We start from the raw sequence: 27,500 nt of genomic DNA on the forward strand, positions 1-27,500 counted from the left end.
CACCCACTACCAGTTAACATAAGATACGTTTTCTTATAAAGCTCGATTCAGTCGGAGCAAAAACATCTACTAGCAAAAAGCACTTGAGATAGAATGAGTAAAAGAATCCAGTTGGAGAAAGAGACAGTCAGTGAATAAGATATCCCGTTTCTGTCGACTGAGGCAGGAAAACAAATATTATTTAAAATATATAAACAGAAAAAAAGGTACATATACGACCATCACTCCCGATTTCATCGAACCAAGCTATGGAAGTTACGGTTATTTCAATTCTTCAGAGGAATAACGTACCATTCACCACCGTCGTAAAAAGAAAAAAAGATTTTCTCACGACCAAGTTGTTTTCACTATTATTTGACATAACAAAGAAAAAAGAAAAGACGATGTCTAATTTACTACAGTATGATTAAACATCCTCTAACTTTGAAATATTTTGAGCGAACCCAAGTTCGATTGAGTTCAAACCAGCAACCATCGAGACATCTGTTAATTGATCTTCGAACGGTTGGAAGGAGTTCTGTTTACCACATGTGTCTATCTGTTTTTGCAACTCTCTTTGAAACTGTACGTTTACCAACGAATGTAGCTGGATGTAAAAATGTTCTTTTTTCCTATCAGATTGGCTGTCAAAATGAATCACCGGATTACCAGGCAGTTGCTCTATTCCAGCCTCTATTTGCTCAGTGTTTATACGGTGGCAACAATAGGTAAGTTAGGTTTTCAGTTTTTTGTTTGTTTTTTTCATAACGTTTGTGCCTCTGTGCTGTGAGTGTATGCCTGTGTGTCAGTGTGTGTGTGAATAATCATTCAATTTATATATGTATGTTCAAGCAAAAAAAACAAAACTATTCAAATGAATCGGAATAGATATTCATTTACATATGCGTGTGTGTGTGTGTGTATGTGGTCATATACTCATGCATATTTACATACATACATACATACGTGTGTATGCGCGCGCATGTGTGTGTGTTTGTATGTATGCATGTATGTATGATTTTATGTACTATGTATGTGGTACGTATATTTATTTGCACACCAAGTAACATAGCATCTTATCAATGCTGGTTGACTTATCTGCACCTACCTGTTGCAATTTTTGCTGCTGCATATATTCATAAGTGACAGAAACGCGGATAGATGTAAACAGCATAACACTTGTCATCACTGATATCATAATTGCATTTTGTTTTATTTGAGTGGGGGTGGGGTAAGTCTAAGGATAATTTAATTTAAAAAGGTAGGGCATTACCCATGCACTTTGCGGGCCCTCCCAGACTAGTGAAACTAATCTAGCTGATGTTCAGTTTAAAGATCTCTGAGTTAGTCTTTGAGGAAATGGGTGAAAATGTGGTTGGCCCGGGAAAAAAAGAGATCTGGTCCGAATAATTGCAATAAAGTGAATTCTGTCAAAGGTACGCAAGGACAAAGTGGCGGTGTCACATAAGACGGTGTATTAACACTAGCAATCAAAATGAGGTCCACGTGACCTTATTATGTAACTTATCGATAGCCGTTGTATATAAAGGAAGCTCACTAAAAGTTAGTACATTATTTTCTACCCATTATCTGAAGGAACAACCTACCTCAAAAGATGATTTCGAATATTTCAGGGTGGTGAAATGAAAAGGAAAGCCTACGTTTTTCCGATCAAGGTTGATGATTATAACAATGATAGTGTGACTGTGTCTGTATGTGTAAGTATGAATATGTGTGCGGGTGTATCTATGTAAGATTGATAAATTGTTAAACATGCTAATGGGAATTTAGTTGAAATGTGTAAATATTAAGAGAGTTACCTGAGCACAATAATTTAGGTCTATATTTCACTTGAGACGATTCTCCTTCATATACTTAAATTACTGTTTCACATTAGTTTTCTGAGATGGGAGAAAGGGGAGAAAGCAGAAGAGAGGGAAACACTTCACGTGGAATCGAAATAAACAAAATTAGCGTTGTCTTCAAATGGAAACAATAAATGAATGTGTGTGTGTGTGCGTGCGCGCATGAATGTATGTATGTGTTTGCTTGCTGTGTGTTTACATGGTGTGTATTTACGTGTGTGTATGTGCGTGTGTGTGTATGTGCGTGTGTGTGTGTGTCTCAGGCTCGGTTTTATCTGCCACAGGTACCATGTAGTCCCATACTACCTGTTTCATGGTTGAGTGATCGGTGACTAAACCAGTTCACTGATAAGGAGAGTGTGGAGGCACCCAACAGAACGTAAACTTAAACCTATTGGGGTAGAGAAGAGTTTCTCACAGAAAAGCCAATGGCTAGACACAACTGCAGATGAAACAGTCACTACCAATCAATTTATTGAATCACACGTCACATATTCTTGTGCACCTGCAACCTCTTTAAATTGCGAATTCTGGATGGATGGATGGAGGGAGGGAGGGAGGGAGGGAGGGATGCGTGTGTGTGTGTGTTTGTGAGCAATTTTGTGAGCTTATATATACGTGTATGTAAACATTTCATGTGTGTTCTTGTCTGTGTAAGCTTTCTCGTTTGACAAATCATTATTTTTAATTTATATATATTTCAAAACTAACGTTTATTTCCTTATTTCAATCTTTTCCAGCCGTCCAAGACATATATGGAGTTACACCAAACGCAAGGATTTACAGACGTGCGGTGGCTGGTGTGTTTGTGAGAAAGGTAGTAGGGTATAACAATGACACCAAAGAGAAAGCTGTATCTTACCAGCTGTTCACTCAGGGGGAACTGACGAATGAATATTTCATGATTAATAAACACTCTGGTGAAATCAGTACAATGACAGCTATAGACAAACCTGTTGGTCATCAGTTCGCATTGAATATACGAGCAGCTTTCAATGGAAACACTTTTCGAAATCGTCAGCTTTTGGTTGATGTTGTTGAAAACAACAAAGAAGCGCCACAATTTTCAAAATCTTTATATTCTTTCTTAGTCTTTCAGTTTGAAAACCCTGGCAAGATCATCGGCTATTTAAACGCCACCGATGATTCCAAAGAAGACTATAATAGACAGATTACTTACGAGATACTAGAACAAAAATATCCAATTCTATCTTTAGATAAACACAGCGGTCGCCTTCAACTCAATGATACGTTACGGCTTGATCTCAAGGATATCAACTTCACGGTGAAGGTATCAGATAACGGCTTGCCGCCAAAGGCGGCATGGGCATTAGTTAATATCAAAATTGTCGGTCTACCAGGTGAGCAAACGAAACTATTCACAAAACTGTTTTCGGGAAAGTAGTAGTCATGACTCAGTTATAGTTCATTAGCTGTGCTATAACCGTTGCACTCATATTACATATATGTACACGCACAAACATACACACACGCACACACATACACACACATACTTACACACATACACACACACATACACACAGATGACTTCGGGTCGGTCAGTAGAGGTCATGAAACCTTTCTAATTTTATCCCTTATCCTCAAAGATTAAGGCCCAGTTGCGGGAGAGAATGAGCAATTGATTACAGATATTAATAGGGAAAACGTCCATCTCTCTTACCTCGTTTCTTCCTATCCTCTGTGTTTGTGTGTGTGTGTGTGTGTGTGTGTGTGTGTGTGTGTGTGTGTGTGTGTGTGTGTGTGTGTGTGTGTGTGTGTGTGTGTGTGTGTGTGTGTGTGTGTGTATGAAATTTGTCTATATCATCAACAAAAACAAGAGATGGCCATAAATGGAATGCTTTTGACTTTAATCATGAGGTCTTCTATTTTGTTTTTCGATCATGGCTAACTCGGGGTTAAACAACAATAGAAACTTCACTGCAAGTCACAACAGTACTAAGATCAGTACCACACCACCACCATTATAGCACCGCATCACCGCCACCATCACTACCAACACTACCACTACTACCCATACTTCTGATACTACTAATATAATTATTAATGTTGATAAAAGTGAAGAGTGGCTTCATTTAACCACTTATCTATTAACTGAAGTGTCACTTCTCAATGTTCTCCTCGTCATTTATCAGATATTCTACATTATCAACTAGGAAGAAGTTGGAATGGGGTGGGATTGGGGCTGCAGCTGTTCCGTACAAGTTTTATGGGATATTTCTTCGTACTCTCTCTCTCTCTCTCTCTCTCTCTCTCTCTTTAACACAAACACACTCACACACACACACACACACACACACACACACACACACACACACACACACACACACACACACACACACACACGCATTCTCTCTTTCGCTTCTCTTTCTCTCCCTCGCTATCTATCCATCTATCTAGATACGTACATGTGTATGTGTCTCTGTGTGTGTACAAAATACATACCTACACAAGATATAGGCGAAGGCGAGGCTGTGTGGCAAGAAGCTTGCTTCCCAACCACATGGTTCCAAGTCCAGTTCCACTGCGTGGCATCTTAGGCAAATGTCTTCTACTATAGCCTTGAGCTGGCCAAAGTCTTGTGAGTGGATTTGGTAGACGGAAGCTGAAAGAAGACTGTCGTATATATATGTATATATTTGCTTGTCCATGTTTGTCCCAACCACCCACTATCGCTTGACAACCGATGCTGGTGTGTTTACGTCCACGTAACTTAGCATGGCCACAGTCAAATGACTGAAACAAGTAAAAGAGTAAAGAGTATATACATTTATGTATATATTTATATATATGTATATATATATATATATATATATATATATATATATATATATATATATATATATATATATATATACAAATAGTAAATGAGTATATGTATATATACGTACAGGTATGTGCAAACCGACATCCACCTGTATGTATATATATATATATATATATATATATATATATATATATACATATATATATGTTTGTATGTATGTATGTATGTATGTATGTATGTATGTATGTATGTATGTATATATATATATATATATATATATATATATATATATATATATATATATATATATATATATATATATATATATATATATATATATATATATATATATATATATATATGTATATATATATATATATATATATATATATATATATATACAAATAGTAAATGAGTATATGCATATATACGTACAGGTATGTGCATACCGACATCCACCTGTATGTATATATATATATATATATATATATGTTTGTATGTATGTATGTATGTATGTATGTATGTATGTATGTATATATATATATATATATATATATACATACATATGTATGTATATATATATGTATGTATATATATATATACATACATATGTATGTATATATATATGTATGTATATATATATATATATATATATATGCATGTATGTATGTGTTTGTGTCTGTCCCCCCAGCATCGCTTGACTACTGATGTTGGTGTGTTTACGTCCCCGTAAGTTAGCGGTTCGGCAAAAGGAGCCGATAGAATAAGTACTAGGCTTACAAAGAATAAGTTCTGGGGTCGATTTGCTCGACTAAAGGCGGTGCTCCAGCATGGCCGCAGTCAAATGAATGAAACAAATAAAGGAATAAAAGAATATATATATACATGTTATTGTATATACGGGTATGTGTATATATATATGTGTGTGTATAATATAAATATGTAATATATATATTTATATAATATCTATTTATATGTTATATGGTTATATACGATATATATATATGTATATATATATATGTGTGTGTGTGTATATATGTATATATGTATATATATATATATATATATATATATATATATATATATATATATATATATATATATATATATATATATATGCATACTGATACTGTTGGTTACAACAACGAGCGTTCCAGTTGATCAATGGAAGGCCCATGCATGGCGGCTAAGCACTCCACAGACACGCGTACCTCAAACGTAGTTCTCACAGTGATTCTGCCTGATACAGAATGTTACATCACTGGCATTTCAATTACAGGTACAACTCATTTTTGCCATCTGAGTGTATAGGAACAGCGTGAAAAATAGTGTCATACTCAAAGACTCAGCGCGCCACCTGGAATCGAACTCACAAGCTTACGGCCATGAGCCGAATACCTCAATCATTAAGTGATGCATATATATCTTATATAAACATATTACATACGTATAATGTGTGTGTGTGTGTGTGTGTGTGTGTGTGTGTGTGTGTGTGTGTGTGTGTGTGTGTGTGTGTGTGCGTGTGTGTGTGAAGGTGTGTGGCTCAGTGCTTAGAGCGTATGGCTCACAATCATGAGGTAGATAGTTCGATTCCTGGACCGAGAACTTTCCAGGTGCAATCCCATAGTTATTCATGACCGGAAGGGGTCTTTACTCTATATACTCGTATATATATAAATATATACACATGCATATATATATGTGTTTGTGTATAATTTATATATGTATATATATATGCGTAATAGTATGTCTTAGTTTACTATATTAATCAGTGAGTCATATCCCGACGTTTGTTAAGTATTCGTCTCTTTCGAGAAATAGCGCCAATTAGCAAGAAGCAATTTTATTAAGTAGTTTACAAGCATTGTCTTTGCATCGTGAGTCACCTCCTTTCACCATTTGACGAGCCTAGCTATGTCCTTCCAAAGGACCATCACTAAAGATGTAACAACAAAAAAGACAAATAATAAAAGTAAACTTAGACTAAATCCACAATACGGTTTACAAACAACTGTTGCTGTTTTTTTTGCTCCAAGGCAAACCCCAGTGAGAAGAACTGGAACCAAAGGAGCTCCAGCCATACAGATTCCATAGTCCAGTACAATGTTGTGTTTGAGACAGTATGGTATGTTTGTAGGGTGATTTGGCTCCTATTTTGTGGGAGTTCGAGCTGCTACGTATTCTCTACTCTGTTAACTCGTATCCAAATACATCGTATAATGACCTCTTTTTCCATTACCGGAGCTCACCCTCGAAAGGATTCGAGATGGATTTCCACTCTGACAGTAATTGGGTTAGCTTCTTCGTACAGTAGCAGTCCATGAGTAATGGTTACTTCCTCCTTTCTATCCACCCCATACCCAGTCTTGGAGGCTGTTGTTGAAGAGTTATGGTCACTGCCTTTCCTTCTTTATATATATATATATACATATATATATATATAAAAAGTGGTGGTATGCTGTCAACTTAATGTGACAGTCCCATGAAAGGAAATAATACTACTGCTATCTAGCCCTAGGAAGCAGCACCACTTCCTGTCGGCCTTGACACATTTCCTGTGTCCTTATGTTTACAAAGGGGGAGATAAGCACCTCCACCCAGCTAAGCCAGAGAGGGATCTGAACTCGGAACTTAAAGGATCGTAAATTAATATAATAAGGCATTTTATTCGACATTCTAACAACCTACTAGGTGGAGATGCTTATCTCTCTCTCTTTGTAAACATAAGGACACAGGAAATGTGTCAAGGCCGACAGGAAGCGGTGCTGCTTCCTAGGGCTAAATAGCAGTAGTATTGTTCCCTTTCATGGGACTGTCACATTAAGTTGACAGCATACCACTTTATCGTGTTACTACTGTATAAATCTCTCTGAGAGATTTAGAAATGTATTATTTATATATATATATATATATATATATATATATATATATATGCGCGTTAAGTTAAGAAACGGTGACGATTGAAAATTCTGTAAATATAAGCTTCAGCATATATTTACAAAATTTTCACTCGTCACCGTTTCTCAACTTAACGCGCGTATATATATGTTGTTGTTTGTTCTTTCTCGAGCCATGCCTGTCTCATAAGAGCCGATTTCCCGGTTTCATTGGCGTATAAGTTCCCCACCTGGATGGGACGCCGATCCGTCGCAGGTGAGCTACAAGATGCAGGAGGAAGGGGTGAGAGACAGTTGTGGCGAAAGAGTCAGCAGAAGTTCAAAGCAGTAGGTTGTTAGAATGTCGAATAAAATGCCGTATTATTTTCATTTACGATCCTTTAAGTTCCGAGTTCAGCTCCCGCTCTGGTCGACATTTTCTTTCTTCCTTCCATGATATATAAAATGAAGTACCGAGGGCAATAAAATCAGTAAAACACTCACCTATATATATATTTGTATGGTTATATTTGTGTATGCTTGAATATATATATATATATATATTTGTGTGTGTGTGTGTGTGTGTGTGTGTGTGTGTGTGTGTGTGTGTGTGTGTGTGTGTGTGTGTGTGCGTGTGCGTGTGTGTGCGTGTGTGTGCGTGTGTGTATGTGTGTGTGTGGAAAACTATGAACTTGAATACAAGTCACTGTGTGTGTGTATAAGTATGTGGGGAGTGTGCTTATAATCTGTGTCGTAAAAATACTACTATTAAAACAAACATTAAGCGGTAATAACCAACATAGAAATATAACCTTGTGCATATATATTTCAACAACACTTCTTTTAACGTCTGTTGCAGAATTAAAAACCTTTTGTACAATTACGAAAGGGAAAACATCGCAGATATGCTGGAAGAACCCGGTACACAAGCTTAATTATACATACAACATTGAAATTCGAAACGAAAAATACCACCATCGTAACACCGTTTCCGGTGGCACCGAACACTGCTACAATACGCCGTTACGTGACAGTGGCAATGATGTCTATTTCTACAGAGTGCAATCTATATTCTTCAGTGAAATTAGTCCATTCAGTCAATGGCGACAAGCAGGTGAGTTGCTTTTACTTCGAACATATTACACACCATTTCTCAGATCTCCATTTTCAGTATAGCTCCAGTGAATGGAAGACAAATATTCGTTCTAAGAGGCTGATCTGTTTACTTAAGAGGGGAATTTGCACAATGCTTTGCAAGTCAATGAAAAACTCGTCAATTTCACAATACTTCTTCCTACAGCGATGAAATTTATTATTTTCTTGTGCCTACTTAGAGCGAACTGAAGTGAGTTGATGCGAGAGAAATATTTTGATTACCAACACAGTGCAGAAGAGACGAACTGCTGATCATTCAGCTGGTTGTCCTTTTTTACTGATTTGGTCTTCTACAAACCGAGAAAGAAACCTCGACGTGATCACTCCACTTACTAGAAATAACAGCTAAGTGTGTGTCAAATCACAACATATTGTCTTAAAAGATGACATTGGATAATGAAGGCAAGGATACAATATCTATGGGAAAAGAGGGAAAGATCACGTCTAGAACGCCTTTGATTATTGGCTTGTTCAGTTAGAGTTGACCAACAGCATTCAAAATCTTATTTTGTTTACTGTTTTCTCCTTTGGATCATAATTGATTTACTGTGACTTCCATAATGAAATCTTGGCATTGCTTGACCTCTCGCACATAGTGGAGTTAATGAGTAACAAAACAATAGTCTTTAGTGTTCTGTTCACAATAATAATGGAAAACTAGCTGGACTTCATTTTACCCACACTAAGATTGTTTTTTTCCATACAGCAAATCTAACAAAATACTCTATCACACAATGATAAACCGAATGAATAATATTAACCTTTGTTGTTGTAGTTGTTTAGTTCTCTTAAAAGAGCCCTGTAATTTAAAGAATTTTAGTGATGGCAATCGAGTATTTTCAAATAGTTTTCTGAGACTGCATTATCTAATATGATCTTTTTCACAAGTGTGATGTGAGAAGGAATTGTCTGTTATATCAAACAGGTTGAGCAACAACTTGCTAACAACCTATTTTACAGTTACGTAGACAAGGACATTAAAGATTAAATGTGTTTGTCAGAGAAATTTCATAAGATCTGTGGTGATAAAAGCCCCATCACGAGCCAGCAATCTTGCAACTCAGTCGTTACCTTGAAGCACTCATTAACTCCCCGTAAATGACTATTAAATAAATTATTGTAAATTAAATATTCATTCGTCAAACAGTGCAAAACAAAACATTCTATTCTGTAATATTATCTTTATCCATATTTAATAATCAGGGAGGCTTTCTTTTTTTAATAGTAAAATATCAATATATTATATTAATACATTATATTTAACATACTATATTAATATAATATAATATATTATATTAATACATAATATTTAAAACAATTTTATTATAATATACATGATGCTTATACTGTTCTCTTTTCATCTTTCCTTCTAGTTGATATGCGCCCGGACTGTGACAAATTCGACCAATGTTTAATTCGCTCTCCATGTGCCCATGGGGGAACGTGTGTTTCGCAAGCAAATAATTTCACCTGCTACTGTACTCGAGGCTGGCGAGGTAAAACATGTGAGGATGAAGATACATGTGCTCACAAAGTCTGCTTGAACAACGGCACTTGTAAGATGACGTCCCACAACGAATTCAAGTGTAAATGTCCTGATGGATATGTTGGTGAGTTTTGCGAGTTCTCAAATCCATGCACATCTATTCCTTGCCAAAATGGCGCCGCGTGTAGAATACGTTCTAATGCCACTTTTCAGTGCGATTGCTCTCCAGGATACTCCGGTGAAACGTGTGACTCATTGGACCCATGTGGTTTGAAACCTTGCAAAAATGGAAAGTGTATAGCAGTTACCGAAAAGGATTTTAAATGTCAATGTAAATCTGGTTACACTGGACCACTGTGTGATGTGTTTAATTTTTGTAGCTTATATAACCCTTGTCATAATAATGGAATTTGTATTCCCACACAGAAAAACTCCTATAAATGCAAATGTCCAACGAAATATAAGGGTAGGAATTGTTCTTACCTCGATCCCTGTATTGCTATCAATTGTAAAAATGGAGGAACATGTCATATCAGCAATATTACAGGAAAGCATTGTTTATGTAAACCTGGTTTTATTGGAGGAGAGTGTCAAAGGAGAGATTTATGTCATCTTTTGAAACCCTGCAAAAACGGTGGAACCTGTATCATGAACGATAACGACACGTACAAGTGCCTGTGCGTGAATGGTTCTATAGGGGACCAATGCCAGTTATGGGACCCGTGCATTTCGGCAACATGTCCGTCCAATAAATCGTCAGGTTGTGTCAGGTTATCGGACATTGCTTACCGCTGTAAATGTAAAGCCGGTTACACAGGGGACCTCTGTGAGTTGGACGCATCTGGTTGCCAATTTTCCCCTTGCAAGAATAATGGCACGTGTCATCTGGCATTTGATACACCTGCAGGTTACAAGTGCCGATGCGCAGGGGTGTATTCAGGAACCCACTGTGATGAGTGGGATCCATGTACAATAAATAGTTGTTACAATGGAGGTACCTGTTCAAAACTGAGTGGTGGAAGCTATACCTGTTCATGTCCAAAGGGTTATGTAGGGAAAATGTGTGAAATAGAACTAGCCTGTCATAAAGATATTTGCTTAAACGGTGGTCAGTGTTTGGTAATTTACAAGCAACCCGTATGTGTTTGTTTGGAAAACTTTACTGGTCTTTATTGTCAGGAAGAAATAACATGCCATAATACAACATGTTATAATGGCGGGTTTTGTAAAAACAACGGCGTTTGTCAGTGTTTGCCAGATTTTACAGGTGAACATTGCGAAACTGTAAATCCTTGTCTTTCAAACCCGTGTCTTAACGGTGGAACTTGTCGAGGAACTACCGATGGTGGATTTAACTGTACATGCATGCTTTCCTTTGAAGGTAAGAAATTTGTTAGTACGCTTTCCCCACGCTGCTGCTTTAATCATCTCCTATCCTATTGGCTGTCAGGGGAAATTATATAACGCTTTGAGGTTCTGATTTTTTTTTTTTTTCTTTTAATGGATTTCACAATAACATCGAAATGCTTTTTTGCAAAACTAAACAGTTTTCTTCTCAAATTTTCACATATTTCTCACAAATTTACTTTTCACGGTACAATTATTAGGTGGAATTTAATACAAACTCTAGTTATCACAAGTCATTCTACAATTTGACTAATTGCTTCGTAAACTTCTATGGTTTAGCACCTGGTATTTAATGGTGGTAAGGAAATTTCTTTTTGGAAATGTCTTTTGCGGTCAATTTTTTCCCCGTAGAAAATAGATAACACACTATTGAGCTTATGAATTCAGCAATCATATATAAGAACATATATTTCTAGCTTTGCACTTAAAATAATTTTGGATGTCATAATCCGCAGAAAGAACATTTATTCCCGATAATGAACGACCATGATTTCAGCTCACCCAGGATCTATTCGGTATCGATACAATTAAAACGATACAGTTTCCAAAAGTTAAACCAACTAAATATTAATGAACACTCAGAATAAATCATTTGACGGTGTAGATTTGGAAAGAGAGCACGAATGAAATTAAATTAGACGTCTTTTGGACTTCTGTTCTGTACTGCTCATGAGGCCGTCCGGGAATGGTTTCAGTAGCGTATCATAAGTTTGCTAGCCCCTATACATAGTTAGGTGATATTTTCTCCATCGGTTTGTAGATTTAGGTAAACTATTTGTGTCATCTTCTTTACATTAGTTTCCGCTTCTTTGATGTAAATACTGCAAAAGTTAACGTTTATCTTTCTGTTTAACTACTTTTTAACCTGAAATTAATCAAACATTTATTGGTGGTGTTTAACTCCAGAATGGGCGAGTTGGGTGACTACACTAGGGAGTGTTGAAAGTGTAGAATCTAATGATTCAATCCTTGACCTTGATCTGTGAAAAATTAGGAGTAGCCCAAATATTGTAGACTAGTATTAGTTACACCCTCGTTCCTCGTTATAATCCTGACTCAAAGTCACGGCATGTATAGTCAGAACCGAAATGGGTGGTCTGTTCTAATTCTTTGAAACAAATTCAAATATTATTAACGATTATCAGGGGTATGGGATTAAATAGCACTAACAGACTCGCTTCCACTATAACTTGGCGAAACAACGTTTCGATATATGGTCGAATAGGAGAGCAACAGAGAGTGTATGGAAGCCGTGAGTCCGAGGTCAAGCGAAGCCGATTATGGCTGAAATCTCCTTTATATGCTTACATATATATATACATATATGCTTATATATATATATACATATGTATATATATGCTTATATATATATATATATATATATATATATATATATATATATATATATATATATATATATATATATATATATATATATATATATATATATGCTTATATATGTATATACATATATATATGCTTATATATATACACACATATATATGCATATATATATGTATATGCATATATATACATATATATGCATATATATACATGTATATATATGTATATAGATACATATACATATATGCATATATATATACATATATATACATGCATATATATACGCATATATATATGTATGTATGTATGTATGTATGTATGTATGTATGTATGTATGTATAGAAAAATGAAAATGATCTTAGCACATCTTTATTAGTTCATTCTTCTTTAAATTCTAAGTTGCTCTTCGTAAGACCCACACATCGGTTTTAATAAAAACTGCAACTTTTGTATAATCATATATTCTATATAGTTTATTTATTAGGAATGCAGCCTGTTCTTACCGTTTTACCTCAAATCAATTTTGTCCCATCAATCTTATAATTAAAGGCTGTCCTGTTATGCCCATCCCATCTTTTTTCTATATTTAGTGCTACATTCTCCAACGTATACGTTACCTTTTTAAGATGGCATGATATGATTTTAGTTGATCAAATGGCCGCGTAGAGGACCCCCTTCGTTGACTCACTGCAATATTTTGACATCCGGGGCTTCAACAGAGACATTTATGATGCAGGTGATGACAAAGAGCTGGAACCTTGATGTTGTAATTCGACCTATTAGAAATAGCAGCCAGTTCGTTTTCAGATCACGGGCAAGTGTCTTCCACTATAGCTTCGGGCCGGCCAAAGCCTTCTGAGTGGATTTGGTAGACGGAAACTGAAAGAAGCCCGTCGTGTATGTGTGTGTGTATGTGTGTGTGTGTGTGTGTGTGTGTGTGTGTGTATTTGTGTCTGTGTGCCCTCACCTCTCTACCGTCGCTTAACAACCGATGTTAGTGTGTTTATGTCCCTGTAACTTAGCGGTTCGTCGAAAAAGACCGCTAGAATAAGTACTAGACTTATAAAGAATAAGTCCTGGGTTCGATTTCTTTGACTAAAGGCGATTCTCCAGCATAGCTGCAATCAAATGACTGAAACGTGTAAAAGAGTAAGAAAAAATGTACATTAGATGTAAGATATGTCTGGTATAGGTGGAACGTCTTTGATTATGAGTTTGCTGGACAAAATAATAACTACAAAAACGGTGCAAAAGGAAATGTTTCTGAAGCGAGAAAAGTTGCCTACGTCTTCATTTCCAACCCTTTTTTCTTTCGTGTTGTACGACATTCCGTGTTGTACGACATTCCGTGTTGTACGACATTCCGTGTTGTACGACATACCGATTCGTCTTTGGATAATTATAGTAGCAAGAATTGCTAGCTACTCACTAAACCCAGCTTCATTTCCGGAGAAACTGGTACTTAATCTATCGACCCCGAAAGGATGAAAGGCAAAGTCGACCTCGGTGGAATTTGAACTCAGAATATTATGACGAAATACCGCTAAGCATTTCGCCTGGCGTACTAACGATTCTGTCAGCTCGCCGCCTTAAGTCTGCTATAGATAATATTTTACGTTACATTTAAACACCAGCATCAGAGGGGAACGCTCAGTAGATTATATGAGACTATTACGTAGGAAGTAGACATCTGTAGTTCCTGATCTTAATTTGATCATGAATTTGGTAATAAGTGTCAGCTATCGTGAATTGTTTTTTACTGTTCAGTTATAGCAGCCTGGGGTTAGTTTTTAACATTTTGTCTTTTGTGACAACATAACGAGTGTAAATTATATACGAGTGCATGATCATTTCAAATTAGCCCACCAGTTAAAAGATTACAGGAAATCCACTCAACCTCATCTCCCTGAATACGACGCTAGTCTATACCTAATAGCATATACAATAACTATGATACCTATTTCTCACATTAGGTGAGAGAAACAGCTACAATAGACACGATTGTTCTATAACTAGTTGTCTAAAATACATTAGATATTATACCAACAATTATGAATATTTTTCCATTTTGCTGAACATAAGATTCTGAACGTAAAATTTTGAAAGATAAGCACTGTGGTTGTTTTAACCGGCACCACTGTATTGTTAGCATTGAGTTTATCAGTCTGATAGGGAAGAAAATGTCAGCTGAGCCTTCAGTTGGAATTAAAGTTGGAACAATAGAACGCTGAATTTAAAATGGCGATACAGAGAATCCACTTATCTGCAATGTATTACAAGTAATTATTTTGCCGTCCTCGATACAACTTGAATGCAGAAACATGAGATATATAAACAACTTAATCTTCTCCACCGAATGTTCAGACCAGTCATATTTGGTGTAGTTACTAGTTCAAATACTATACACAATATAATGTATACATTATTGCATTCCATATATAAAAGGTTCCAGAGCATATACATCAACTATCATATCCTGAATGTCAATTATCTGTTTATTTTAGTCACAAAAGTCCTTTATTTTAGGGAGTGCAAACAGATGTTGCTTAAGACTGTTTATTAATATTGGTTTCAAATTTTGCCTCAAAGCCAGTATTTTCGAGTGAGGAAAAAGTCGATTACATCGACCCCAGTGTTCTTATTTTACGGACTCCAAAAGGATGAGAGGCAAAGTCGACCTCGGTGAAATTTAAACTGAGAACGTGAAGACGGACGAAATGCCGCTAAGCAGTTTGCCCGGCGTTGTAACGATTCTACCAGCTCGCCGCCTTAGACTGTTAATTAATATTATAGGTCCATGTAAGGTGGTGAGCTTACAGAATCGTTAACGCAACGGGCGAAATGTTTAGTGCCATTTTGTCTGTCTTTACATTCTGAGTCCAAATTCCCTTTCAGGGTCAATAAAGTAAGTACCAGTTAAGTACTGGAGTCTATGTATTCGACATACACCCCACCCCACCCCCCGCCAAATTTTTGACTTTGTGCTAAAATCTGAAACCAATGTTACAAATCCATGTAGATAAAATAGTCATTTATTGATCAGATTTCAATTTCAAATTTATCTGGGGTCAGGAATCTGTGCAATTAGAGATTATCATTATAATGTTATAAAACACTACGTCAATAGTTCTTATTGTTGTTAATGATGACTAGTCTCGATCGAGCACATCTATGATCAAAAGCATTCCAGTCGTGACAATTCCTTTATTCTGTATATCTGTTACTATTTTGTCCAGTGTTCTCTCTTCTTTTTTTAAAGATATCAGGGTGCTATTCTAGGAAAATTTGGCTGCTATTTCTAGCAGGTGAATCGATTGCGTAGAGGTTCCTCCTTTCGGCTATGGTGAGTTGTGAGAATATTGCTAAACTCTCAGGAATCCAAGAACCCTTCTCATATTCCAATTCTATAACTAACAATTCAATACTATTCAATGAGGTCAGCATCTCAGTACTACCGAATACAGACAAGCTCCTAACGAGACAAGAACACGTGATTGTAGCGATTCCTCGGTTAAAGCAACTTCGCTTTATTTACATCACTTATACTCCTTGTTACAGGAATAATCGTCTCATAATTTCTTCTCTCCCAACTCTCATAAATATGAGACTGTGTACGTGTCTGACTGAATCAATATAACTATCCTAGTGAGCATAATACAGGAAAATAAGTAATTGTATGCAGGCCCATGATTAGATATTTTGGTATATTTCTAGCACTCAATTGTTTCACAACTAACCGTAACTATGCCCACTGTTGACTGATGTAAGCTATATGACTTACATAGTTTCCCTAGGTGGAATTCCACGATCGTTTTTTATTATTTTGTATTGGTTTAGTCTGGAGGAAAGGGTTGTAACCAAGGCATTCGCAGGCCTTCAAAACTGCTGAGGCCAACTCAGTCAATCATTCTCTTAAATAGTTGCTGGTCAACGACTCTAAAAGCAAAAAAACATAAGCAGAAAGAGAATTCCAGAGGAATGACGGTCCGAGGAAGAAAGACTGGGTTAAGTGCTTAGTAAGAGTACACGGTGGGTAAACACAATATGGATGAAGAGGAGAAACAAGCGAAATGGGAGTATCTAAGTACTTATCAGCACACTCCGAGTAACAACGGGTATTGAAGTAGCTATAGAAACAAGTAGAGTAGACAAAGCACATTTGTAGTCCAGGCAAGCTGTCTAGACCACAAATGTTCTGTAATCAGTTGATGTGTGTTGGGGAGGGATTTCATGTCAATTAGTCGGATGGCTGTTGTGGTCGTGGGGTGGGAGGAATGTTAGTCCTTTTTTCAAGTTTGTACAACTGAGGTAAATTTATTCCTAGACACTGCGCCATGTCGCATGTAGCTTTATCTATACGAAGATTTGCAGCTCAATAACGTTAAAGTGGAGCCACTATTTCCAGTTTGGTCTATACTTAGAACTAAATGGAATAAACCATTATGAAACAATTGTCTTGAACTCGAACACAGAATACAAATTTTTGAACTCTCAAATAAGATGTCCAGCACTTTATCGATTCGGTCGTCCATACCCTCAGGCTATATAACAAATACCGATGTTTCCTCACCAGACGGTTGTACTCTCAGTTGAGTTGTATCATCGTATTTAATAAAGATATAAAACTGCTACATCACGGCTGGATCAATCACACGCGTTCGTTTTCATTATCGACATGCATTGCTGATATCATGTTTTCTAAAAAGTTACAGCAGGATTTTATAGTACATGAAGCGTTCGTAACAAAAGCATAAAAAAGGCACCAGCAAGCCGTTAATACTCGTAGTTCAGTCTTTCAGTGAGTTCTTTATGTTAAGTCCTTAAATTTCAAAACTGAGAATGAAACCGTATTCCAAGGCGTTGTTCGAGCTGTTCGCCACAGCAAATCAGTTGACAATTCCTTCACTTAATCCCACAACGTAGAATACAATCAGTTTATTATAATTGCTTAAGAAAATCTTTGTAAATTTTACATTTGGACTATAATTTATTGATCACGTCCAGTTACATTCAGAATTATTACCATGCTGCCGAAGATCAAACTCCCCACTGCATTCTGTTAGTAATTAATTTTAATTTATTAAAATTCCAAAGTTCCTTTACTTTAGTCAATCATTAAAATAATGATTTTTTTTTTCTCATCACTGATAATTGAAGTTACTTAGTTAGTTATACCAAGAATGTTGGTATTTATTTTACAATAATTTTATAATAATTCGCTTTTAGGACACTATTTTCTACAACTGGTAACAAGCTGCGTTAGAAACTTTACATTATCAACATATATGTTTGACCTAAATACAAGGTCAGCTTTACAATTTATTAGTTTGAAATGGGGAAATAAATATCAATATTATATTGCGATAGATTTATTTCAATATTTCTCTCCACTCCGTAACAGAATCGATCATTTGTTTAATCAAAGAGATCCTTGTATTCCTCTGCTGGAATTCTGCCCCAATAAATCATAAAACTAAGAGGTTTACACAAGAGGCAGGTCTTTCTCTTGACGCTACATTAACTTTTCCAGACAACCAGATACCTATAGGTGTGGCTGTGTGATAAGAAGTTTGCTTCCTAACTACACAGTTCCAGGTTAAATCCCACTGTGTGGTACCTTGGGCAAGTCTCTTCTACTATACCGCGGGCCGACCAAAGCCTTGTGAGTAGATTTGGTAGATGGAAACTGAAAGAATCCCGTCGTATGTGTGTGTGTTTGTGTTTGCCGCACCCCCATCGCTTGACAACCGTCGTTGGTGTGTTTAAACCCCCATAACTTAGCGGTTCGACAAAAGACACAGGTAAAATAAGTACCAGACTTTAAAAAAAAGTACTGGGGCCGATTCATTCCACTAAAATTCTTCAAGGCGGTGCCCCAGCATGGCCTCAGTCTAATGACAGAAACAATTAAAAGATAAAAGATAAAACTAAATAATCATTAAGCCAAAGTGGGAGCCTCTCGACAGCCACTCAAACTATTCGTAAGAGAAACCAGATCACCTTCAAATTATTCCCCTACTATAATTAAATGGGAACAAATGTATTGCAGGAGTGAATTTTAAAACTAAATAAAGTAGTTAAGTGCCTTGCCTAGATGTACATTATGACAACGACTACAGCAGATATAAAAATGAGGGCCCTATGTGCCATGTACTTGTCAAAGTAAAGTTTTCCTTCATTCGTTAAGATCTGTAGATCCCAAAGATAGGCGTCAGCCTCTGTATTCGCGGATGCCAATCGATAGTGACCGACCTATAGAAATATCTAATGCTTTAGAAAAAAGAATTATATAACACCTTCCTAATCTAATACAGATTTTTTTTGTGATCATAAGATCATTTATTTATGAAGGAGATATAATAGGTAGTTATAATTCTCATCACCTTAATTCTGATAGTTAGCAATTACTATGAGCCTAATTCTTGGAGTATTCCTCCCAAGCTGTGGTAATGAAACGGCGGAAGCAATTAATTCTGCCTGTTTTGGTCTACCCAAATACAAGAAGCAGACAGTAGACCTCCAGGGCATATTACTTGCCACATACTGGTCTTCTATCCAAGCTGAGATTTATCCCTCTACTGTTTAATGCTATGTTTTTCCTTTAAACAATATCCGATAGTTTATATTTCTGTGTTGAATTGGTTCTTTGTAATCATTATCAGAATGTTATACATAAGAATCTCTACTAGCACATTATATGGGTCGATGCAGTTGAACAACTGTGAACAGTCGATGGTTTTATTTTATTTCTTTACTTAGGATGTAGTTATTCTTTCTCCCCACTATCAAATATTGTCATATTTGGTATGCGAACAGTTACTGGCCAGGAAGTAACATAAGCAATATCCGAGTAGGCTCTTCTTAATCTACTTTATTCCACTTTCCGCAATCTCTGTATAAGGACACCAGGCATAAATCATAAGAGGAGGCGAGAGGGAGTGAGTGGGTGGATAAGTGCATGACGGAATTGATTTTACATGATAGAAACCTTTCCTATTTTGAGGTTTGTCAAAATGTATGAGGTTTAATACTATATTGATTCTTGTACTAAGTCGCAAGACCAAAGTTTGTCGTGCCGGAGAAGGACATAGTCGATTGAATCGACGTCCAATGAAATGCATCGACCTTGGAAGAGTGAGTGACAAAATCGATCACACCAGTTGATTCTAGAGTAAAAGTCATTTGGTCTGAGGACTTTAGCATTTCAGCCAATTCGCAGCCCTGTTTTTTTCTGTAAGGTAGATAAAGAAAACTAAGAGAAGTCAACCATAGAAATGTGAACCTAAGAAATACCAAACTGAAAGCTAATCAAATATGACTATCTCAAAGTAAAGTTCTGCTTAAACCAACAGATCCTTTGGGTGGTTATTTTCAGGAAAAACATCTAGAAGTTAGAGAACTTTCAAGATGATCCCTTTAATAACGATGTGATTCAGTAAGCACTGAAAAATCTGAGGTAAATTCGCGGTGAACGAATTCTTCGACGCCGACTCGATTCCTAGATATAACCATTTTGCTTTCGTTACGTCACTAATGAAATATCATTTAGAATGGTATTCACGTCGCACAAATTCATTCCCTACCCTGTAATTTTGTGACCCCATTCTTAAGATTAAATTAGTGAGAATGAATGATATTCCTGATTTATATGATCAGTAGTCCATAGAATATATATTAGAACAAACGGAATGTAAGTGAATTACAAATGTTTTAGATATAGAAGATCATATTGAAGATATAACTAGAATCTATTTAGTTGATTTGATGTATTGATCAGAGAGAAGCTTCTATTTGAGAAGGCAACAGGCATAGATTTAGGATGTATATCTTAAGGGATGAATGAGGAAGGACTTAACATAAGGCTTCCTAATAATTTTACGTAAATGATAAGATTGCGGTGTTGCTTGGAATATAAGAACTAGTAATAGCCTACATACCACATATGAAGTGACTAGATCACAATAAAGAGTCACTCAATTCTAATAATTGTCAGAAGAAACTGAATAATAGCATGTTATGATGTTATTGTAACCATCTTTTTCCATATCATCGTCTACATTCTTCTTTCTTTAAGAAGATAAGATGTGATTTGAGGAGATTGGGCTGCTATCTTTAGTTGAGTGGATAGACACATAATGATTCTCTCGTTTTTTTTGGAGTATTCTAACTTGTTAGTGAGAAGCAGAAGCTAAAGTATATTGGAAGTGCAACACGTACTTTTAGCAGCATTCATCTAAATTGAGTTGTCAGAAGGAGACAGTTACTTCTGGTTGTTGTTTTATATTGAGAAAACATCAAAAGTCAACATCAAGGATATTTGAGATGGCGAGAAATAGATATTATAGAATCCAGTGTGAAAACCTTATTGTAGATAACGTAATATTTTCTCTTTAGCTACCAGTGCACTTAAGACAACTATTACAAATATCATAATGCACTGTAATTTATCAGCAACTAGTTATAGCTACTATAAGTTCCATTATTTTTATTCATCCTCAGGGTTCTAGATTGGCAAATCCTGTAGAACAGCATATTACATACATTTACGGTATTTAGTTACGTCACTGTCGAAACTCACCGAGTCAACTTTTTTTATCCATCATTCTGTGGGTGTTATACGTTACATTCAAATACTGGAATTAATTTCTTTCACTATTCATTCGCCACGAAGTTGTGACTTTCTTAGAAATTATAATTATTTTCTTTTGGCTTATATTCATTTATTTATTGGAGGTGGTGGGACCGTTTGAGTGACTTAATCGATTATATCCTTCCATTCCAAAACTACACTCTTCCTCGAAACTGTGCTGTCTTGCACTAAATGAAGATATATTTATTACAGCTGGTGAGTATTAGAGTTACAGTGTGGTAAAGTACCGGACAAAATGTTCTGCAGTGTTAAGCCCTATGTTCTGAGTTCAAATCTCACGGGATTTTGCCTTTGCTTTCCACGTTCAATAAAATAATACCAATGATATAACAAAGGGGATTCGATTGATACTATCTTTTCTTAACACTTTCTGGTCCTTCTGATGTTGCTTTCTTACATTATCGTAATATTGTTTGTTGGTACAAGGTCACAAAGTTGAAGTGGTAGTGTCCAGCCAAATGAATAGTGCTCAATATATTACTGGTACTCACTTTTTGAAACCGTAGAGGTGAGAGTAAAACTGAACTAAGGCGAAATTTGAACCTAGGTAGTTGAGAGATGAAAACTAAACATTTAATCCAGTACTGTATCGCTGCCAGTTGATCTCTTTTCATTTCTGTTAATATTGATTTCTAACTTAGGCAGATTGGGATGGGTGAGTTTAATCGATAAGATTGAACCCAATATTTGATTAATTGTGTTATTGACGTCAGAAGCACAAAAAAGTAAAATTAAATCATTGAGAATGGATGATAATTTTATGTTCGCTAGACGTAATGGATGCATCAGCAAATGTTTCGCTCCTGCTACTTGTTTATTAATCCCCAAGCAGCGTTTATGTTTTTAACGCTGTTGATACCGCTGTTGAACAGTACTATTCAGGTGTCGAAACTATAGTGATATCCGTTTGGTAGCTGATGATGGAAATATGTTTGATATGCTTGTCGTTGTTAATCTTTAATATCTTGTGGTCTCATTGATCTCAGTTGTCCTTCATTCTCGTAGGGATGAATTTGTTAAAGGATTTTTGCTTTCTAGGTGCTTTAGTTGTTTGTATTATAACAAATATGTATTGTTTGATTGCTTTCATTGGAAGTCAAATTAAATCTAGGGCAATACATAATTATGGGTTTCGAGTTTCGGGAGGTTTTGTTGTATGTTTTAAAATAAACATAATCTACGTAAGTAATCCCCAAATATTTTGGATATCGAAGGTTGGATTGAAGTTATGGCATGAGTGTATTCAGTTGATATGACGTACGGAGTAGGGAGAGGGCTTCTATGTAAGAAGGTAATGAATATAGAATAAGGAACTTGAGGGATGAATGAGGAGGTTATCAGAAGAGTTGCTAATAACTTGACATCAATGATGGGACCACAGGATTTGGAGAAGGAAGGTAAAGAGTTGTACTTAAATACCACAAAGCATTTTGTCTGACGGTCTAAGGATTCCGCCAATTTGCAGCCCGTGTTTATTGCTAATATTCTTTCTACTATAGGCACAATGCCTGCAATTTTGGTGGGAAGGAGCAAGTCGATTATATCGACCATAGTGCTCAACTGGTACTTATTTTGTCGACCCGAAAGAAAAGCAAAGTCAACCTCGGCGGAATTTCAACTCAGAAAGTAAAGATCCGGAAGAAATGCCACTAAGCATTTTTGTCCGGCGCGTTGTTTCTGTTATTTCGCGGCCTAGTTTTTGTTAACATTTCTTTCAAATTATGGCGAAAGATAAGTCGATTACATCGACCTCAGTACTCAACTGGTTCTTATTTTATCGACCCCGAAGTGTGACCGGTAAAGTCAACCACGGCGGAATTTGAACTCAGAATGTAACGACGAATGAAATGCCGCTAAGCATTTTGCCCGCTGTTCTAACAATTTGCCAGCTCACCGCCTTTGTTTCCGTTAATATTGAAAGACAATATAATGCGAGACGCTGATATCGTCACCGTTGTTGTTGTTGTTGTTGTTAGGATTTTTGATTCTATTGCAGTTACTGTTGTTGTGTAGCCCCATATATGACATGATGAAATAGGCTTATCATCAAAGGTGTTGCAGCCATGACTATATGTGTATGTGTATTTTTCATGCATAATGTATCTAGGATCATGTTATCCAATATGTCCTTTATTTCAAAGTATAAGGTGTAGTTTGAGAGACGTTTGTCAGGCTGAGTGAACGCGTAGAGAGTTGATCATTGACTCATGGCGTGGGTCGTATAGCGATTCAGGATTCCTCCCTAACTGAAGCCATTTCACTTCAACATGTGTTGCTAATTAATATTGGTGTAGGCATGGCTGTATGGTTAAGAAGCTCCCTTTGTTGCCACGTGATTTTAGGTCCTTTCCTATAGCGCGGCACCTTGGATAGGTATCCTCTACTATAGCTCCGGGCCGACCAATGCCTGGTGAGTGGATTTGATAGACGGAAAATGTGTAGAAATGTGTCGTATATGTGTGTATGAGTGTTTGTGTGTGTCATCTTTATATCTATACTCACCCCCACCACCCCCACTCACATACACGTACACACACACTACTTGTTTACGTTGGCTTCTTTACGTCCCAGTAACTTCTGCGGTTCAGGAAAAGAGATCTTCTCCATTTCTCTTCTCATTTCTTCATTTTTTTTTTAAAGTGCCAGACTTTAAAAAAATAAATCCTAGGGTCGATTTGTTCACTTAAAACCTTTCAAAGTGGTGCCCAGCATGGCCGCAGTCCACTGACAGAAACATGTAAAAGATAATTACCTTATTCATAATTACTTCATATTTTGTCGATCCTAGAAAGATAAAAAGGCAAAATTATCTTTGGAAGGATTCGAAATCAGAACATGAAGAGATGTAATTAAATACCGCAAGAGTTACTATTCCCCATGAGGAAAGCTTAAACGTTACATAACCTCGTTTTACTTTTCCCTACAATTTTTAGATAATGTGCCTAATTCAGAAATGATAACTGTTCACGAGGGTGCAACTGTAAGTTGTTGGTGTAAGTCATTTCACAATGTAGCCAACTATTCTCAATAAAGGACGACTTCAGTTGTCGAAAATGTTGGATTTTGCACACACGCATAAATGCATACATACATAAACTCACACACACACACGTACACACTCATATAAAAACATCAAAATATATACATACATACATACACATATAATATATATACACACACACACACACACATACATACATACATACATACATACATAAAAATCTGTAAAACTTTCCAGTTTATCATTTAAATTTATATGAGCATGTCTATGCAACTATATGCATGAGAATACGTACATAAAACAAAACATACAAACCTGCACACATACATACATACATACATACATACATACATACATACATACATACATACATACATACATACATGCCTACATATCCTGTTGTTCATATTGAAATTCCAATGAAGGACCCCTTGGATCTAGGTTAGAAACCGACTCTTTCTCTATTAGCAAGAAATCTTGAAATAAAACTGAAGAATGACATATAATTAGTTAATTAATTAATAGTGAGGGATTACCAATCCGGGCAAAATAATTTATAAGTTCAATGGGCTGATTGAGTAAACCTATCAACAAGGAACATACAATGACTACTGGAAATAGCTGTAAGTCAAATTTACTACAATAAAGAAAATATGTAATGAGCATTATTTATGCCCTGTCTAGTACATACATACATATACAGATAGATAGATAGACAGACAGACAGACAGACAGACAGATAGATAGATAGATAGATAGATAGATAGATAGATAGATAGATAGATCAGACTATCGACTCTTGTTATACATCCTTGGTCACAATGCGCTTTGCATCGTTTTAGCTTTCGAATGATGCCACCCCGCTGGCTTGGCGAACAGGCCAACATTACCCTTGATTGGAATGTTAATCCGCTGCAGGGTGACTCAATTACAGCTGAGTGGACTGGAGCAACGTGAAACGAAGTGTTTTGCTCAACAACACGACGCACCGCTCAGGCCGGGAATCGAACTCATGATCTAGTGTTATTAACGATAGAAACAATATTGCTTCAGAATAACATCATGTATCATCGAGAGTCAGGACTTCCGTGATCGTCATGAGAAAGCTTCTCTTGTAGGCGTACAGTGCTAAAGAGCACAAATATGCGTGTGTGCGTGTGCGCGCGCACGTGTGTGAGTGTGTGTGTGTGTACATATGTATGTATGTATGCATGTATGTATGTATCTATTATGTATGTATGTATGTATGTATGTAATTTCTGATGAAACCCAGCGAATTTATCTAGATACTTTATGGTATCCAGGCTTTATTTATTGGGGTTTTTTTTGTTTGTTTTTTGCTTTTTTTTTGTTTTGTTTTGTTTTTTTGTGAGGGTTCTGCGAATAATAAATAAGGTACCAACCGTGTCGAATTCGAAAAGAGTTTCCATTCTTGATTGAAGCTTACTTTCATTTACTTTATGCTTCTATTTTTCATAAACTATCATCCAAGCATATTGAAAAATAAGGGGAAAAAAGTAACTAAGATATATATATATACACACACACATATATATATATATATATATATATATATATATATATATATATATATATATATATATATATATATATATATATATATATATCGTGTTTTCTGCTTCTAATTAAAAAGACACAGCTCTTGCTGTTACAGAATATGTTTGATATATAGTCAAAAGAGAACAGTCGTAGTCGTCGTGGTAATGGTAGTTGCAAAGTGCACAGGCATATACTTCCCATATCAACTTTACAATATCTCGTGTCTCATTTAATGAAACGTGCTTTTTGTTTTTCAGTCCCGTGTGTGTGTGTGTGTGTGTGTGTGTGTGTGTGTGTGTGTGTGTGTGTGTGTGTGTGTGTGTGTGTGTGTGTGTGTGTGTGTGTGTGTGTGTGTGTGTGTGCGTGCGTGCGTGTGCGTGTGTGTGTTGTGTATGCTTGCGAATGTGTGAATATCATATGAGTAGGTGCGTTTGTGATAAGATTACACGTCTGTATATATGGCTCTGTATGTATGTATGTATGTATGTTTATATTCCATTGCTGTGTCATTAACATTGGTGAAACGAGCCAAAGAAAGGACATTTAAGTCAACGTCCGAGCAACAAGAAATAGCAGCCAAATTTCTCTCAAACCACTCCATACTATCTTGTAAAAAGAAAGACACATGGGATTATATAGCCCTAGTTATAGAAAAAGACTGCACAGTCATGGTTGAAAATTGTTTAAGCATAGATTTTCTCAATCACAGCGGATATGAATGCACAATAAGAACAAGAAAAGGAGTCGATTCGTTCGACTAAAATTCCTCAAGGTGGTGCCCCAGCATGGCCGCAATCTAATGACTGAAACAAGTAAAAGATAAAAGATAAAAACAACTCCCTACTGACTCTCCTGAGTTCAATTCTTACAGAAAATACTGACTGTATGTTTCATACTTTCTCACTGTAATCAAGTAAAAACAAAACATGTACTCGCTATATACGGTATCATTCCACCTGACGCAAAGAGATGCGCCTCATCAATGAAACTCCTATTTAATATTGAGTGATTAGAAGAAATAAGGTGCATTGAAGCTTTATAACATCTATATTCACGAATTTTAGCTAAAATCCCACTGGATCTTTTTAAAGACGAATAAGTCGATTATAGATACTTCTTAGAAAAGAATATTCTACATTCTCCCTCTCACAAAACCAGTCTTTAAATGACGCTATGAGGGAGTATATATGTGATCTCTAGATTTGTTATCAATAACTGCAAAATTTCCTTGATGCCGTGCCCTTTTTATCAATGCATGTGGGAGGTAACTCAACAGATATCCATATGTCCATCCAACCAACCGACTTGTACTAGTTTAGCTGTATGACAGGGTCGGATCTTTGTATAAGTACAATCTAGAATGTCTGACTGCTTATGAAGTTCCTATTACAG

At 36.2% G+C, this 27,500-nt stretch overlaps 1 protein-coding gene across 8 annotated transcripts in view; it reads left to right on the plus strand.

Annotated features, from left to right (window-relative positions):
- The window catches only part of LOC106867596 (adhesion G protein-coupled receptor G6), a 342,347-nt gene that overhangs the window by 263,577 nt on the left and 51,270 nt on the right, over window positions 1-27,500 (plus strand). For 3 of the 8 annotated variants that reach the window (XM_089353872.1, XM_089353873.1, XM_089353874.1), the window contains 4 exons: window positions 619-707; window positions 2,585-3,205; window positions 8,365-8,619; window positions 10,034-10,270. In XM_089353872.1, the coding sequence (XP_089209998.1) occupies window positions 632-707; window positions 2,585-3,205; window positions 8,365-8,619; window positions 10,034-10,270 (1,189 nt within the window). In that variant the 5' untranslated portion in view covers window positions 619-631. Of the gene's footprint in view, window positions 708-2,584; window positions 3,206-8,364; window positions 8,620-10,033; window positions 11,528-27,500 lie in introns of all 8 variants that reach the window. The other 5 variants (XM_089353870.1, XM_089353868.1, XM_089353871.1 and 2 more) reach the window with 3 other exon arrangements.

This window comes from Octopus bimaculoides, chromosome 6 (assembly GCF_046866305.1).
Source record: "Octopus bimaculoides isolate indiv1 chromosome 6, ASM4686630v1, whole genome shotgun sequence".
NCBI classification, from domain to species: Eukaryota; Metazoa; Mollusca; class Cephalopoda; order Octopoda; family Octopodidae; genus Octopus; species Octopus bimaculoides.